General features: G+C 41.5%; 1 protein-coding gene across 2 annotated transcripts in view; it reads left to right on the plus strand.

The window, feature by feature from the left end:
- LOC113067112 (N-acetyl-beta-glucosaminyl-glycoprotein 4-beta-N-acetylgalactosaminyltransferase 1) overlaps positions 1-15,428 on the plus strand; it is a 154,054-nt gene that overhangs the window by 76,610 nt on the left and 62,016 nt on the right. For both annotated transcript variants that reach the window (XR_003279272.1, XM_026239383.1), the window contains exons 4-5: positions 2,721-2,816; positions 15,336-15,426. Coding sequence is in view for 1 of the 2 variants with exons in the window: in XM_026239383.1 (XP_026095168.1) it covers positions 2,721-2,816; positions 15,336-15,426 (187 nt within the window). In the remaining variant the exon portion in view is untranslated. The remainder of the gene's footprint in view (positions 1-2,720; positions 2,817-15,335; positions 15,427-15,428) is intronic.

Genomic DNA, 15,428 nt, shown 5'->3' on the forward strand with positions numbered 1-15,428 from the left:
ACGGGTTGCAGGTTTGTTGTTGTTGAGGCAAATCAAGTTAGCACTGCTTCACCCAAGGCTTAAAATGGTGACAAAACTTGTCTCAAATGCAAGAAAAAGAGAAACATTTCCAATAATAATTTAAATTGTATTCTAGACTCATTGGCGAAAGTCTGGGAATATATACACATAAATATGTGGTTTTGTCATATAATTTAGTGAGGTGGAATTAATTACATATTTAGGGTGTGTTGTTACATTAGCACCATTTCAGTGAAAATGTGTGCACAAAAAGAAGTGTAGCAATGTATGAACTTACATTTTTTAAAGTATTCACATTTTCAAATGTTCTCTATAGGATAACATTTCGTCCATGTCTGCAGTCTGCTTTAACTGTGATGTCCGTTATCATTACACAAACAAATGACTCTACCAAACGCGAATAAAGCGTCAAATTCGCGTCTACCGCATCTAGTTTGCCGCTTGAACATTTTGAATGCATTCGCGCGCAAGAGTTTGATGCGAAATTGATGCGCGTCTGAGGCGAAATCCGCTTCTTGTGGGAGGGGCAAGTGCTAGGCGGTTGTCTGTTTGCAAGATGGCTAATGTTGATAGGCTTTTCCACTTTTTCCTGCACACATCCTCTGAATAAACACATTATCTTGTTAGCGAAAAGTAGCTGTAGGCTATATTAGGAGGAAAATTGTTGTAAAAAAAACAGCGGCAGAAGGCAGCGGGTCGATAAATGTGTACGTGACTCAAAAGTTAAATGTGTATTTACAACACACTCTTCCAAGCGAGGTCCTTTTTATTCCTGAAATATGAACTTGTGTGTGATACTTGTGTCATAAAGCTCCGGTTGTCTGCTCACTGACAAAATCAGTCGTTCCTCCATGTTGAATGAGTGACGCCTGAGCAGGCACCTGATTGGTTAACGTGGCGCGAATTGATGCCAAAGTTCTAAGTTTTTCAACTCATCACCAGCCACTTCACATTTTCTCAGCAAGACGCCAACCATTTCCTCCTGAACCTGAGGTCAGTTACCGAAACGGCTATTAGATAAAGTACAGAACTGACGGGTTGACCGACGGGTTGTTGGTCAGGAACATTTGTTCATCAAAGAGTCAATGTAAACTGATGCAACCAAAGTTTCTCCACTTCATAAAGCGGACGAATTTCCCTCCAGTACTTCAACCGCAACATGCCTTTATTCCTTTAGTCTCTGTGGTGTGTGCAAATGTGGTGTGTACCAGAATTGTGCTCTTGATCTTCACGCATTGATTGCATTTAGAGAATTCACAGAGAGAGAGAAAGGAATCAATTTTGCACCAGCAGCAAGGAATAAACAATAAGTCGAGTCTAATGTCTTCCGACAGACTCCAGATAAAATACACTAGGTTGAAAGTGTAGCCGGCTGTCTAATGTGAATAAGTCGGTTCTGTTTGTGGGGCTTAAAGAGTGTTAACTGACATCGGCGAGAGCCATCAGCCGTGCTTTAGCGTGCTAAATGATGCTAACAGTTTGTGACGTGGCCCATCAGAAGTGAGTGCCGTGGGCACGTTCTGAAACGATTCGATTTTTCTACTGGGCTGGAAAATGTTGTGGTTTTCCTGCCTTTAGCTCCGGGCTGTAACACCACTTATGTTCTGTGCTGTGTGTTGTTGTGGTTTTCAGGGAGCCTGTAGACACTGCGTGGAACAATGTGCCACACCAGTCATCTAAACTGCAGCGGTCAGCACAGGTTTAGATCTACATCTCTTCCTGTGACGGATCTTCAGTGGTTTGGTGACAGTCTCTGCTGTCATTCTGCTGTAAATCTCATAACACTGCAGAAGTTGGCGTGGATATTGTATCTTTGTCCAGGAACACAATGGCTCCCTGCTGAAGAGACGAGCACAGCTGGTGACCAGCATGTTGGGTTTTGGATATTGGTCTCAGCATGGGTTTGTGAAGTTACTGTGAAACTTTAGCTTTCCGATTCTATCAGACAGATAAGTCATTATCCAACCATCCATTTATGAAGGAAAAAGTATTCCATATCATTATCAGAGCTATTTTTTTATTTATTTATATATATAAATAAAATACAAAATAGCTCTGATAATGATATGGAATACTTTTTCCTTCATAAATGGATGGATAGATAGATTTTTTTTTTCTCATTCAGCCATATATTTGGAGAGCTTCTTGCGTTAAATGGGCGATCGTTGAGCTAGACATGTTTAAAAAAGAAACGTACAGGTTTAAACTGCTTGATGTCGAGACACGGTCGCTATGAAAATCAAAGATGCTAAAATATCGCAGAGCTCTGCTACTTATTGTGAAACTGATTTCTTTTCATTTGCTATTAGTATTCTCCACACTGCAAAATCCTAATGTGTTTATTCAATTATGTGTAGCTAAAATATGGGAGATCAAATCACGTCCCGTATTGATTTGAAATGGGATGCATATGGGACGATACCATATTTTACGGGATGGGTGGAAACCCAACTTGATGGACATGTTCGACTGTTGGGCTTAAATCTTGTCTCTTGCAGCATCACACACATGAAACGGCATTCTAATATAACAGTGCTCAAGTTAAAACAAGTTCAACATAATCTTGAGTTGTTTCTCTTTCCCAATTCACTGTCCGTGTCACAGTCGGATCATTCTTTTGTCCAAACTATCCATCCATCTGCCTGCCTGTCTATCTATCAGAAAGTAATCTTTAGGTCTTCCGTGTCTCTTCTGCACAGTTTAAAGGTCAAGCGAATCTCCATGTGTTTGAAGACTGGTGTGGTTCCTCAGTCGCTCAGCTCAGGAAGAATCTGCACTTTCCTCTCTACCCCCATGTGAGTATCAACATAAACACGGTCACCTTCTAATAATATCTAATTATTAGCATAACAATTTGAGTGAATAAAACTTGGATTTTGAGAATGCATTAGTATTTGGTTTGCTGACAGCAGCACTCAAGCTGACATGAACAAGACCTCATGAACGTGTTCTCCAGAATAATGAAAAGTGATCCCAGGTCTATCTCATGCTTTAATGGAAGAAATTCCAAAATTTACTTGAAGGTCTCCAATGTTTGGTCAGTTGGATGTGTTTGTTATTTTTGCGAGTGTGTGCATGTCTCTGCTTCTCTTTGTCTTTCATACTCCAGAACTCCCATAGAGCAGATCTCACGTTCATGTAGTCTCGGTTGATGTAGAGATGAAATTGGTATGTCTATTGTCCTGGAGCGGCTAGAACTCAGACTCCCGTCTCGAGAGACATGTGTGCTCACATAAACATCAGGAGTTTGTAGGAAATGATGAGCTGATACCCTGCTTATATACCGAAAATTGTGCGTAATTATGTTTTCTGAGATAATTAATAGCAAAACCGATGCAGATTTACTGATGTGCGGTAAATGTGCAATGAGATATTAAAACTTGAAACAGTTTGTACTCTTTTTGATGGGCCCTGTGGCCTGTTTTAACTGAAGGAAGCTTTAAAGAGGACAATTTGTTTTTAGATGAGTCAGTTAAATATTAATATCAACACATGAATTATTGAATATCTGTTTGGCTTGGATCATTTACGAGATTGAGGATACTGTTATGGTTGAGTGGAGTTAAATGGAAAGAGAAAATAGTGAAACCTGAAATGATAATTATGATAATTTTACAAAAAGGGGGGAAATGTATGTATAAAATACAGATGCGCTGCATACAGTTATTGGTATCATAAACTTCAGTAGGGATATTTGAGAGTGTGCTGTTTTGGGTTAGTGGGGGCTGTCGTGCTAATGTGAGAAAAACATAATTTTACGTCATATCATAATTTTAATTCAATCGGAACATCAACTGATATTTATGTAACATCAACTTATATTTATACAACAGTTCTTTCTGGCCCTCAAATCCGATTGGCTGAGAGCCTTTTCCAACAGTGTGCTATACTGGTGATAACAGCACCGTTTCACCATTTCTATCACTCCACTTGCTGTATTTTTCACAGTGAGTGTCATGGCAGACGCCCAAATCCACTATAACTTTATTAAATAATACTGTTGCCACAGAATGGAGTTTTTTAGGCAAGAATGTACTTGTTTAGACTTAAAGGGGTCATGTGATGCTTTTTTTAAGATCATTATTTTGGTGTAATAGAATATGTTGACATGCTTTAATGTTTAAAAAACATTTATTTTTCAAATCCTGTACATTATTGTGGGTCTTCTATGCCCCGCCTCTCTCAAATGTGTCGTTTTCTACAAAGTCCCTCCTTTGACAAGCACAGTCTGCTGTGATTGGCCAGCTGACCCAGTGCATTGTGATTGGCTGAACCCCACAAACACTCTTTGGAAATGTAACTCCTCTTTCTATAACCGTGAGCTTCATCTTTCACAATAAATGTAAAGACAGTTAATAATGTCCAAAAGACACAGACAGACGTGATGAAGCTTGTATGTGTTTGCAGTACACAAACCACGGACGGTTAAGACAGCTGACTCTGCGTGTGCACACACACACACACACAGTCAATAGCAAATACTTAAACTAATAACACCACATACTTCCAGTAGCTGATTCAGAAGCACCAGATTGTCGTAGCAAAGTCAGAATGACCTCCTCTCCTAGGTTCACGAAACGGTCGTCCATAAAATGTGTTGCTGTTCTGTTGTAAGTAAAGATTCCTAAATGCATCTACTTTCGGAAGAACAAATAAAGTGCTTTTGCTTTCTCCTAAGCCCCTTTCTAACTGCACGTCGGACCCGGCAAATTGCCGCAACATTGCCGGGTCGCCTTCTGTGTGAAATCAAACACGTCCCAGGATTGATTCCAGCATTGAACACGGGTCTGGTACCTAGTAACATTGCGGGGTTCAACCCTGGATGAGCGCTGTGTGAACAAAAGCCAGATCTAATGGCGTGTCGAAGTGATGACGCACGTTATCGCGTGACTCTTTTACCGGCTGTTTTGAAGGAAGATCGACGTTTGCGACTAAAAAATATGTGCAAACTGTAATGAAGCAGAGATCAGTTAGTTCCTCACTTTCTGCACTGACGCTGAGATCATTCATCAGCTTAAGGAAAACAAATGGGTTTTTAGCAAGGACTTATTAATAAACAAGGAAAGGGCCATTCTAATCTTTAAAGGCAGAGTATTCCAGAGTCGTGACCCTGTCACTGCCAATGCACGCTCCCCTTTATGCTTTAGTCTAAGGTGATGGACCAACAACAAAGCCTGGTCACAGAATCGTAGGCTTCTAGACGGAGTATAGAGATGAGGAAGTTCAGATAGATAGACAGAGCTTGGTTATGTAGGGATTTATTTACAAAGGGGAGAATTTTAAAGTCTATTATCTGACAAATCAGCAACCAGTGTAGGGATCTGAGAATTGGAGTGATGTGTTCATGTTTATGACACTTTAAAAGAAGTCTGGCTGCAGCGTTTTGGACAAGCTGAAGTCCCGCAATTTGAGATTTAGATATACAACAATATATTGTAAAGCAGTGGTTTTCAACCTGTGGTCCGCGGCCCCCTATTATTTTCTGTTCATTTCCAGTCCATTCTAGGGCTGTGCGATTAAAAGAAAACGTCCTAAAATCATGATTTGAGCGTGCGCATATGCCTAACTCCAGGTTCACACACTGTCTGTGATGCGCCTTTTTTCTGAGCCAATGTTGACGGATCAGAGCGTTCTCACTGCGGTAAAAGGCTAGAAATAAAAACGTGCGAAAATAATTCATGTCTAACACATGAGCATAGAGTGAATTTGTTAGTGAACAGGATGCAGTTTAAGTGAGAGGAGACACGTTTTAAGTGTGCACACTCTCTCCTCGCAAAGCAGCGTGTATCTGAGCAAGCACGACCCGTTTTGTGACAGAGCTAAGGAAATCTGCTGCGAACAGAGAGATTCGCACTCGTGCATTATTTTAATGTGCTTTCGCGTTATATTTATGCGCTCTCACTGCTGACCGCATACACATACTGTATACACACTGCAAACACCTGAGGCACCGCTACAATTAATGAGCTCTATGAACAATGCATGGCAAAAAAGGAAAAAAAGTCCCTGTATACAGGATTTTTTTTTAATTTATTTTTTTTGCCACAAGTCTATACATTTTTTTACATCTTCACTATAGTGATAATTTTGACTTATGTCTGTTCTAGAGATGTTACAACTTTTTGATAAAGCTCTGATTGATTTTCTTTTGGAAATATGTTTCAAATTAATCCTGAATGCATTTATGACTGTAAAAGCACAATTGCAAAATTGATCAAAAAAATCGCGATAGTTTTTTTTTTTTTTTTTTGTCCATATCGCACAGCCCTAGTTTATTCAATAAATATAGTTTAAAATCTAGCTTCTGAGTACTAAGTTATTAACCCAACAATAGCGGGGTCAGTTAATTTTTTTGAAGTGGGCCGCGCAAACATATGTGTTTGGTTGTGTGGGCCGCGAGTTGAAAAAGGTTGGGAACCACTGCTGTAAAGAATTGCAGTAATCTAGACGCGACGTAACAAACACATGAATAGCACTTTCTAGTGTTTTAGGAGTGAGAACGTTTTTAATTTTAGAGAGTAAACGAAGCTGATAGAAACTTGACCCAGTAACAAAAGAGATATGTTTATCAAAATTTTTAACTTCTGGAAGATGTCTCTACAGTAGTTAAACATGAACTATAATTATTTTGGGGCAAATTTAATGGACAATATTCGATCTCATTTATCTAGAATTTTTTCCATAACAAATAGTTTTGGCATGTTATATTTTAAGTAACATTAATGCTGTATATCAGAGCAGTGCCTTTGTACTTTTGACTGAAATACCTAGGAATATGATGCATCTTGTTGTTGTTTATTAAATATTATTATTCAGTAAAGAACATTTTATGTAAATAATAGCAGTATTTAATAATAGTATTTTGTATTGGGAAACGTGTGTTCTTGATGTGATTTTAATTACATTATTAGTTTTTATGAGTGAGCCAGCAGTAAAGAGTTGTAAACAAGGAAGTTATTTTTACTTTTAATAACAGCTTGTAAGACGCAGCCAACAAATTCACTGAGCACTGCTGTTAATGAAGCAATGCGATGTTCCTTCGTTCTAAACGAAGCTCCCGTTCCACCACATCCCAAAGATGCTCTATTGGGTTGAGATCTGGTGACTGTGGGGGCCATTTTAGTACAGTGAACTCATTGTCATGTTCAAGTTTGAGATGATTCGAGATTTGTGACATGGTGTATTATCCTGCTGGAAGTAGCCATCAGAGGATGGGTACATGGTGGTCATAAAGGGATGGATATGGTCAGAAACAATTCTCAGGTAGGCTGTGGTGTTTAAACGATGCCCAATTGGCACTAAGGGGCCTAAAGTGTGCCAAGAAAACATCCCCCACACCATTACACCACCACCAGCAGCCTGCACAGTGGTAACAAGGCATGATGGATCCATGTTCTCATTCTGTTTACGCCAAATTCTGACTCTACCATCTGAATGTCTCAACAGAAATCCAGACTCCTCAGACCAGGAAACATTTTTCCAGTCTTCAACTGTCCAATTTTGGTGAGCTCGTGCAAATTGTAGCCTCTTTTTCCTATTTGTAGTGGAGATGAGTGGTACCCGGTGGGGTCTTCTTCTGTTGTAGCCCATCCGCCTCAAGGTTGTGCGTGTTGTGGCTTCACAAATGCTTTGCTACATACCTCGGTTGTAACGAGTGGTTATTTCAGTCAAAGTTGCTCTTCTATCAGCTTGAATCAGTCGGCCCATTCTCCTCTGACTTCTAGCATCAACAAGGCATTTTCTCCCACAGGACCACTGCATACTGGATGTTTTTCTCTCTTCACACCATTCTTTGTAAACCCTAGAAATGGTTGTGCGTGAAAATCCCAGTAACTGAGCAGATTGTGAAATACTCAGACCGGCCAGTCTGGCACCAACAACCATGCCACATTTAAAATTGCTTAAATCACCTTTCTTTCCCATTCTGACATTCAGTTTGGAGTTCAGGAGATTGTCTTGACCAAGAACACACCCCTAAATGTGGTTTTATTAACAAAGTTCGGGAGAAGCACGATCAGATAATCATCCAATTTGGCACAGGTGCATCTCGTTTAGCTAATCATCTTAAATAGCACGCAAGCGTATATATATATCCAGTCTTCCTACCTACTGTCCCACGACAGTTTTTCGGCATAGACCGTCTGTCAGCATTCGGTTCGCTCTGTCCGTCATCTTATCACAGGCCCAATCTTCTTTCCGACGAAGATATCTATCCGCCGAACACCAACAAGCGTCATCGCGTCAGCTGCTCTTCTCGCCAAGCCACACGTTGTGGCCAAAAGCTCGTGCAAATCCTTGAGCTCGCCTCACTCGGCAACACGATTTTCTCGCCAGGACCGGGCTCTATTATAATGCTGGATCGCAGCCGTGCTCCAGTTCTCCCCGCAGTAAACCTCTCTCGCTTTTTCAGCCGTGTCGCAGTTCGATGCTGCCTCCACTAGCGGCGAAGACCGTGCGTTGTTGTAGTGGCATGTCGTTCGTGAAAGAATCGTTTTTTCGAATGAATCTTCTAGGCGAACGAATCGTTCTCGGTTTACACTCATTCATGAAGAATTTTTCAGAGTTGTCATCCACAATGAGCGAGTTTCATATGAGTCTCAGAGATCGAGAGCTCTCATTCGTGAACGAAAGGACTAAACCGGTATACATGTCGAGTTGATTAAACAGATACATGTCGTTCGTAAACGCAATGAACTGGTATATCTTATCAATTTTGTTAAGATGAGAGTAAACCGGGTCAGTTAGCCATTTAGCATGTCAATCTTGCAAAATGTAAAGCGCAGTTATAGGTACTGTGCACATATGCTTGTTTACATATTTAGCATACAAAAGATAAATTCCACGTTTAATCCCCGATTTATGAACGTGAATATATATGAACCGTCTGACCAAACAATTAAAATGCTAATCATGCAATAAAACCTCGTGATTTGCTCATCTGAACAATTTAAAAGACGTTATATATAGAATGCGCTTATGAAGACGCCAAAATTTGTTAAACGGCATTATGACTGAACTCAAAAAAAAAAAAAAAAGGCTTTTTGCAGAGTTGTCATCCACACCGAAATGTCTAAAGACATTACATTTGCTTTACTGTGCATGTTTAAACCTCACTGAGATGATACAGACATAAGTTTCATGTAATTATTCCGGCAGGATCAATTATTTAGGGACATATTTCACCATTTACTGGCATGATTATTCAGAATTTTTCAAAAAACGCAACTGCCTCATGTTTGGCCGCAGAACAAGTGTGAGTAAATTTTCTATCGTTTTTTTTAGGACTGTTATATAAAAAGGCATGCAAAGTAAATGTCTTTAGAAACGGCTTGAATTTGAATATCACATTACTGCAATTAACGTTACTGCTATAGACATGTCTATTGGTACAATGGTTTATAAAACTAAACATGCTACATCGTTTCAAAGCCTCTATTTTCACAGTCCTTACTACAACAGGAAAACAGCATCCCAAATTTATCTGCTCTGGAGGCTGTTTAAAAGGGCAGGAAGGCCAAAACGAGAGGAAAAGATGCTTTTCCAACAGGACTGTATTAATTCAGACAAGGTTTGAGCAATTGTCAAATCAGCCAACAACTACAGCAGCCAAAGCAAGCATGAAGCTACTTTTACTTGCAACACAGGCCTGCACATCTCAGTATTTCCATCCTGTTACTTCTGCTAGCAGTACAGGCTACACAGGTTCGTCAAGACATCACACACCCCAGCCCAGTGTTAATTTTGACACGCAATTTTAATTTAGTTTTAGTCTTAGTCTTTTGACTATAATTCTTTTTAGTTTTAGTCATCTGATTTGTTTTAATTTTAGTCGACTAAAATTGCTTGGTATTTTAGTCGACTAAAATCAATAACAGATTTACTAGACAATTTTTACAGCTGGTATAGGAAACAAACTTAACCAAAATATATAAAACACAAATTCAACTTTATTTCAACACAACTGTGTCTTTATTTTGATTCAAAAGCTTTTATGCAGCAACAAACACTGTCATGATAATGTAAACAATAACTAGCTGCCAATTGACCATCAATAAAAGAAAAATAAAGTTAGGTCCAGGACCTTAAAGCTTACAGCTGAGCTGAACAATAAGTGCATACATTTAAAGTAAATATTTAATAAGCTGGGTGAAAAAAAAAAAAAAAAAGTAACAAGATTTTATAAGGTATTCATTTGTCTAGCAATATTGTATGTTTTAAATACTACAATATTGCTAGATTAGTATGTATAATGATAGGATGTGAACATTCACGTTTCACATGACTAATATAGAAATATTTGTGATATTGTCAACAAGTAGAACATTATAAAATATACTAAATATTAGTATTAATCAAATGTATGTATCATAATATTACGTATTAGTATTGTGCTCTCATCTAACTTGAAGAAGGGGCTATTTTACAGTACTTTTCAGTTCGTAATATTTAATGCTACAACATCTACGCACTGCAGTCTTCCAATTTTGCTTAGCTCAATAAACAAAAGAACATCATTGTGAAATTACATTTGAGAAAATGTCCGGGTGGCTCGTCTGTAAATGTCCTTTCAAATTGGTTGTGTTCTTGCCACGAATGAGCGCTCTGCGTGCTTTACACTTTGTTTTGTTTTGTTCGTCTTCAAACGTGAAGTGAGCTGTGGACATTTTGTCGCTCTTTTAGACATCACCTCTTCGAATGCCTTGTCTTCCCGGGAGCTCATTTAAAAACTGAAAACCTTCGCTTCACATCTCAATAAGTCAGACTCGGATTGGTTCTCTTCTCTCATGCAGTCTCGCCTGTTCTGTTTTGCCGGTTCTTTTGTTCATTCCTCGCATCTCTCCCGTCTGCTGATTTGATTTTCGTCACAGTCTATTTTCGTCTCGTCCTTTATTCATTGACGATAATGTCAATCAATTTAGTCATAGTTTTAGTCTCCATCAGTGCCTTCTTTTTTAGTTTTCGTTTCGTTTTCGTCCGCAAAAATATATTCGTGACGAAAATAATGACGAAAATATTCAGTCAACGAAATTAACACTGCCCCAGCCCCCTCCCATGACCCACAGCTACAGCAGCTGAAGCAAATGTGAGGCCGCCTCCATTCGTAAACGCGCCCTCAACTCTTCCGCTCCCTCATGCTACTAACCATTTTTCTGTTCAGTGGCCTCCAGCTCCAGATTTGCCAGAAGGCAGAGGGTACCAAGACCTATTAGTGGTCAGGCCGATTATTTTATTTATTTATTTATTTATTTATATATTTATATATATATATATATATATATATATATATATATATATATATATATATATATATATATATATATCTATCTCGAACCCTCTTCAGCCAACCCCTCAAACGCCAGCTCATCCCCTTTCACTAAAAACTCCTAATCTACCATAGCTAACTCTTCTATCATGCCCAATCTATCTGTAACGGTCAATCCTCACTTCAGCCATCCTTCCGCAGGAGCTTTCTCTGTATCTCCTCACCACCGCAGCATTGACCGCTCCCGCAGGAGCCTTCTCTATATCTCCCCACCGCCGCAGTATTGTCCGCTCATGCAGGAGCCTTTTCTGTTTTTTCCTCACTGCCGCTGTAGTCTCTGCTCCCGCAGGAGCCTCTACCTATATTTCACCACTGCCGCAGCAGTGTCTGCTCCCGCAGGAGCCTCTACCTATATTTCACCACTGCCATAGCAGTGTCTGCTCCCGCAGGAGCCCTTTCCATCCTTCCCTACTGCCGCAATTCTCGCTGCCGCAAGAGCCTCAAAAAGTTATCGTTTCTTCGGCCAAAGTAAGGGCCCTCCAGCCATCGTTACAATCTCCTTGCCTATTTCAGCATCGGACAGGGCTCTCCCTTCCGGTGCAGCTGGGCAGTGGCTCCCTTCGGTCGCAGTGTGAGCCTTTCATCTGTCATTGAGTTGCGCTGCGCGCTCAGCGGCAGATGGGGGTATCCCTCCCGGTGCAGCAGAGCCACAGGCCCCCTTCGGTCGTTGTGACAGCCCTCCATCCGATGCATCAAATTAAGCCGCTTATACAGTCGCAAGGGGGACTCTCCCTTCCGGTGCAGCAGAGCCGCAGCTCCCTTCGGACGCAGCGAGAGTCCCTCCATCAGTCGCGTTTTCTTGCCTACTCCGTATCGGACGGGGCTCCCCTACCGGTGCAGCAGACCCACGGCTCCCTTCGGTCGCAGGGTGAACCCCCCCGTCTGAGTTATGTTGCATGCTCAAGGGCGGACCGGGATCTCCCTCCCGGGGGAACACAGCCGCTGGCTCCCTTCGGTCGCAGCAGGAGCCCTCCATCCGATGCATCAAACCGTGCCTCGAATCTTCTTGCCTATTCTGCATCTGATGGGGCTCTCCCTTCCGGTGCAGCAGACCCACGGCTCCCTTCGGTCGCAGGGTGAACCCCCCCGTCTGAGTTATGTTGCATGCTCAAGGGCGGACAGGGTTCTCCCTCCCGGGGGAATAGAGCTGCTGGCTCCCTTCGGTCGCAGTGAGAGCCCTCCATCAGACGCATCAAGCCATGCCTCGCATCGCAAAGGGGACTCGCCTTTCCGGTGCAGCAGAGCCGCAGCTCCCTTCGGACGCAGCAAAAGTCCCTCCAACAGTCGTATTCCAGTTAGCGTCAATCAGGGCTCTCCCCTCCGGGGCAGCACTCCTGCTGCAGAGTTGCGAACCCCCTACGGAGGCTGGGAGAACCCTCAGAGGCAAAAAAAAAAAAAAAAACCTGCCTCCATAAACCCGCAATGGGGGACTCCCCCTTCCGGTGCAGCAGAGCCGCAGCTCCCTTCGGATGCAGCGGGAGTCCCTCCAACAGTCGCGTCTCTTTGCCTTCTCAGCATCGGACTAGGGCTCCTCTTCCGGTGCAGCAGACCCACAGCTCCCTTCGGTCGCAGTGTGAACCCCCCATCTGAGTTATGTTGCATGCTCAATGATGGCTAGGGATCTCCCTCCCGATGGGGTACAGCCGCTGGCTCCCTTCGGTCGCATTAGGAGCCCTTCATCCGACGCGCCAAACCGCGGCTCGAATCTCATTGCCTATTCAGCATCTGACGGGGCTCTCCCTTCTGGTGCAGCAGACCCACGGCTCCCTTCGGTCGCAGTGTGAACCCCCCGTCCGAGTTATGTTGCATACTCTATGGCGGCCAGGGATCTCCCTCCCGATGGGATACAGTCGCTGGCTTCCTTCAGTCGCAGTGAGAGCCCTCCATCAGATGCAACAAACCGCGCCTCGTACTCAGCCGCAAGAGGGACTCTCCCTTCCGGTGCAGCAGAGCCGCAGCTCCCTTCGGAGGCAGCAAGAGTCCCTCATTTCTTGATATCCGGCATCGTGCTCCTCCCATAAGCGGCACGGAGGGCTCGCTGGTAAGACGTTGCGAGCCGCAGCTCTCGTCGAACACTGGGCGGGCTCTCCCGGTCGCTCTGCATTATCCTTCCCAACACGCATATTTTGGGGGGCAACTAAATTTTATCTCTCTGGCTGCTGTCCTATGGCTTTAAGCTTCTTTTGGGGAGTTATTTAGGTTCGGGCTATGCTCCGGGCCCGGACCCCTCCCCCAGGACAGCACGCCAAAATATGCCTACTATTTGCCTTCAGATTAGATGTAAGGGTGAACTCGTGAAATGTGGTTTTATTAACAAAGTTCGGGAGAAGCACGATCAGATAATCATCCAATTTGGCACAGGTGCATCTCGTTTAGCTAATCATCTTAAATAGCACGCAAGCGTATATATATATCCAGTCTTCCTACCTACTGTCCCACGACAGTTTTTCGGCAACCCTCCTCCACCCCAACTCCTCACTTCTAATCTATTTATCCCAAATTAGGGATAGGGGGAGTTATTTAGGTTCGGGCTATGCTCCGGGCCCGGACCCCTCCCCCAGGACAGCACGCCAAAATATGCCTACTATTTGCCTTCAGATTAGATGTAAGGGTGAACTCGTGAAATGCATTGAAGCAACTGCCATGTGATTGGTTGATTAGATAATTGCATTAATGTTAAATTGAAAAGGTGTTCATAATAATCCTTTAGGTGAGTGTGTATGTATATATATATATGTGTGTGTGTGTGTGTGTGTGTGTGTGTGTGTGTGTGTGAGTGTAATGGGTGGGATTATAGAGTTGGCTTCTCCTGATCTGTCTTTGTGAATTCTGTTTAGTTCAGACCACCTACACAGTTCTCCCACCTCCTCAACTTTTACTTTGTCATTTATTTATATATTTAGTTTTCTTGGTTCTTTTAAGGCGGGCCTGTTTTTACAGATCACAGATCAAGACGTCTGACAGAAGTCCCCTAAAATTAAAAGCACATGCAGCCACATACTGTGAAAATTCTTACTGTGTTCCGGAAATCTGTCTCTCTGTTCCTCCGCTTCTTTCTCTCCGTCTGTCTGTTTCTGTGATTGTTGTGAACAGATGACAGATATCTGAGATTCTGGTCTCACTCACGTTGTTATCTGTGTCTGTTTAGCATTTATAGTAGAGTGACAAGACACTGGACAGACACAGAAGAAACAGCCTCAAAACTCAGAGAGCGCTTTTCTTTATATATATAAATGAGCCCCATTATGTCTCAGTGATTGATATTTATGACAAATACAAGAATTTTATTAATATTTTAAGTCAGTTTAAACAGCAATCACATTAAAACTGACTTGAAAACATTTTATGTTTTTATTGTACACACACACACACACACACACATGTTTGTGTGTGTGTGTGTGTGTGTGTGTGTTGTTTTATAAATGTCTTCATATGTGCCAGACACACATGAAATTCCATCTTAAAAATAGAAATTATTATAATAAAATCTTATATATTATATATAGATATATATATTATGTTTAAATCTAAACATACAGTGGAATGTGCATAAACCATTTCAATGTTTTCATGTGTGTGTAAAATTATTTTATTATTTAAGTTTTACACATTATAATCTCCACAACAACCATACATTTTGTCTATTAATGATTTTTAAAACGTTACTAAACATGTTTACTAATGTGACAACCGTGTCAGCAAAGAGCTTGAGATAAAAAATAAATAAATATGAGAATGTGATGTGTGAAGAAAACAAAGTAAATATTGTTTGTAATCAAAATATCATTTCTCACTTCCAACCAAGCTGTAATTTTGTCAAGTTGTGCTAAATGTATGAAAAGGACACAAAATGACATTTGCCTAAGCAAGGCTATAAGAGACTGCCATTTTTTTTAATAAATAAATGTACTTTATTTTAGCACACCTATGGTGTCTGGCTTTGCTCATCCCATCACATACTAATTTCATAATCATGTTTTTATCTCTTCAGACGAGAACTACTGTGAAGAAGTTGGCTGTGGCTCCAAAATGGAAGAACTATGGCCTGAGAATATTTGGATACATTCTTCCTTACAAAGATGGT

The sequence above is a fragment of the Carassius auratus genome, chromosome 50 (assembly GCF_003368295.1).
Source record: "Carassius auratus strain Wakin chromosome 50, ASM336829v1, whole genome shotgun sequence".
Lineage (NCBI taxonomy): Eukaryota > Metazoa > Chordata > Actinopteri > Cypriniformes > Cyprinidae > Carassius > Carassius auratus.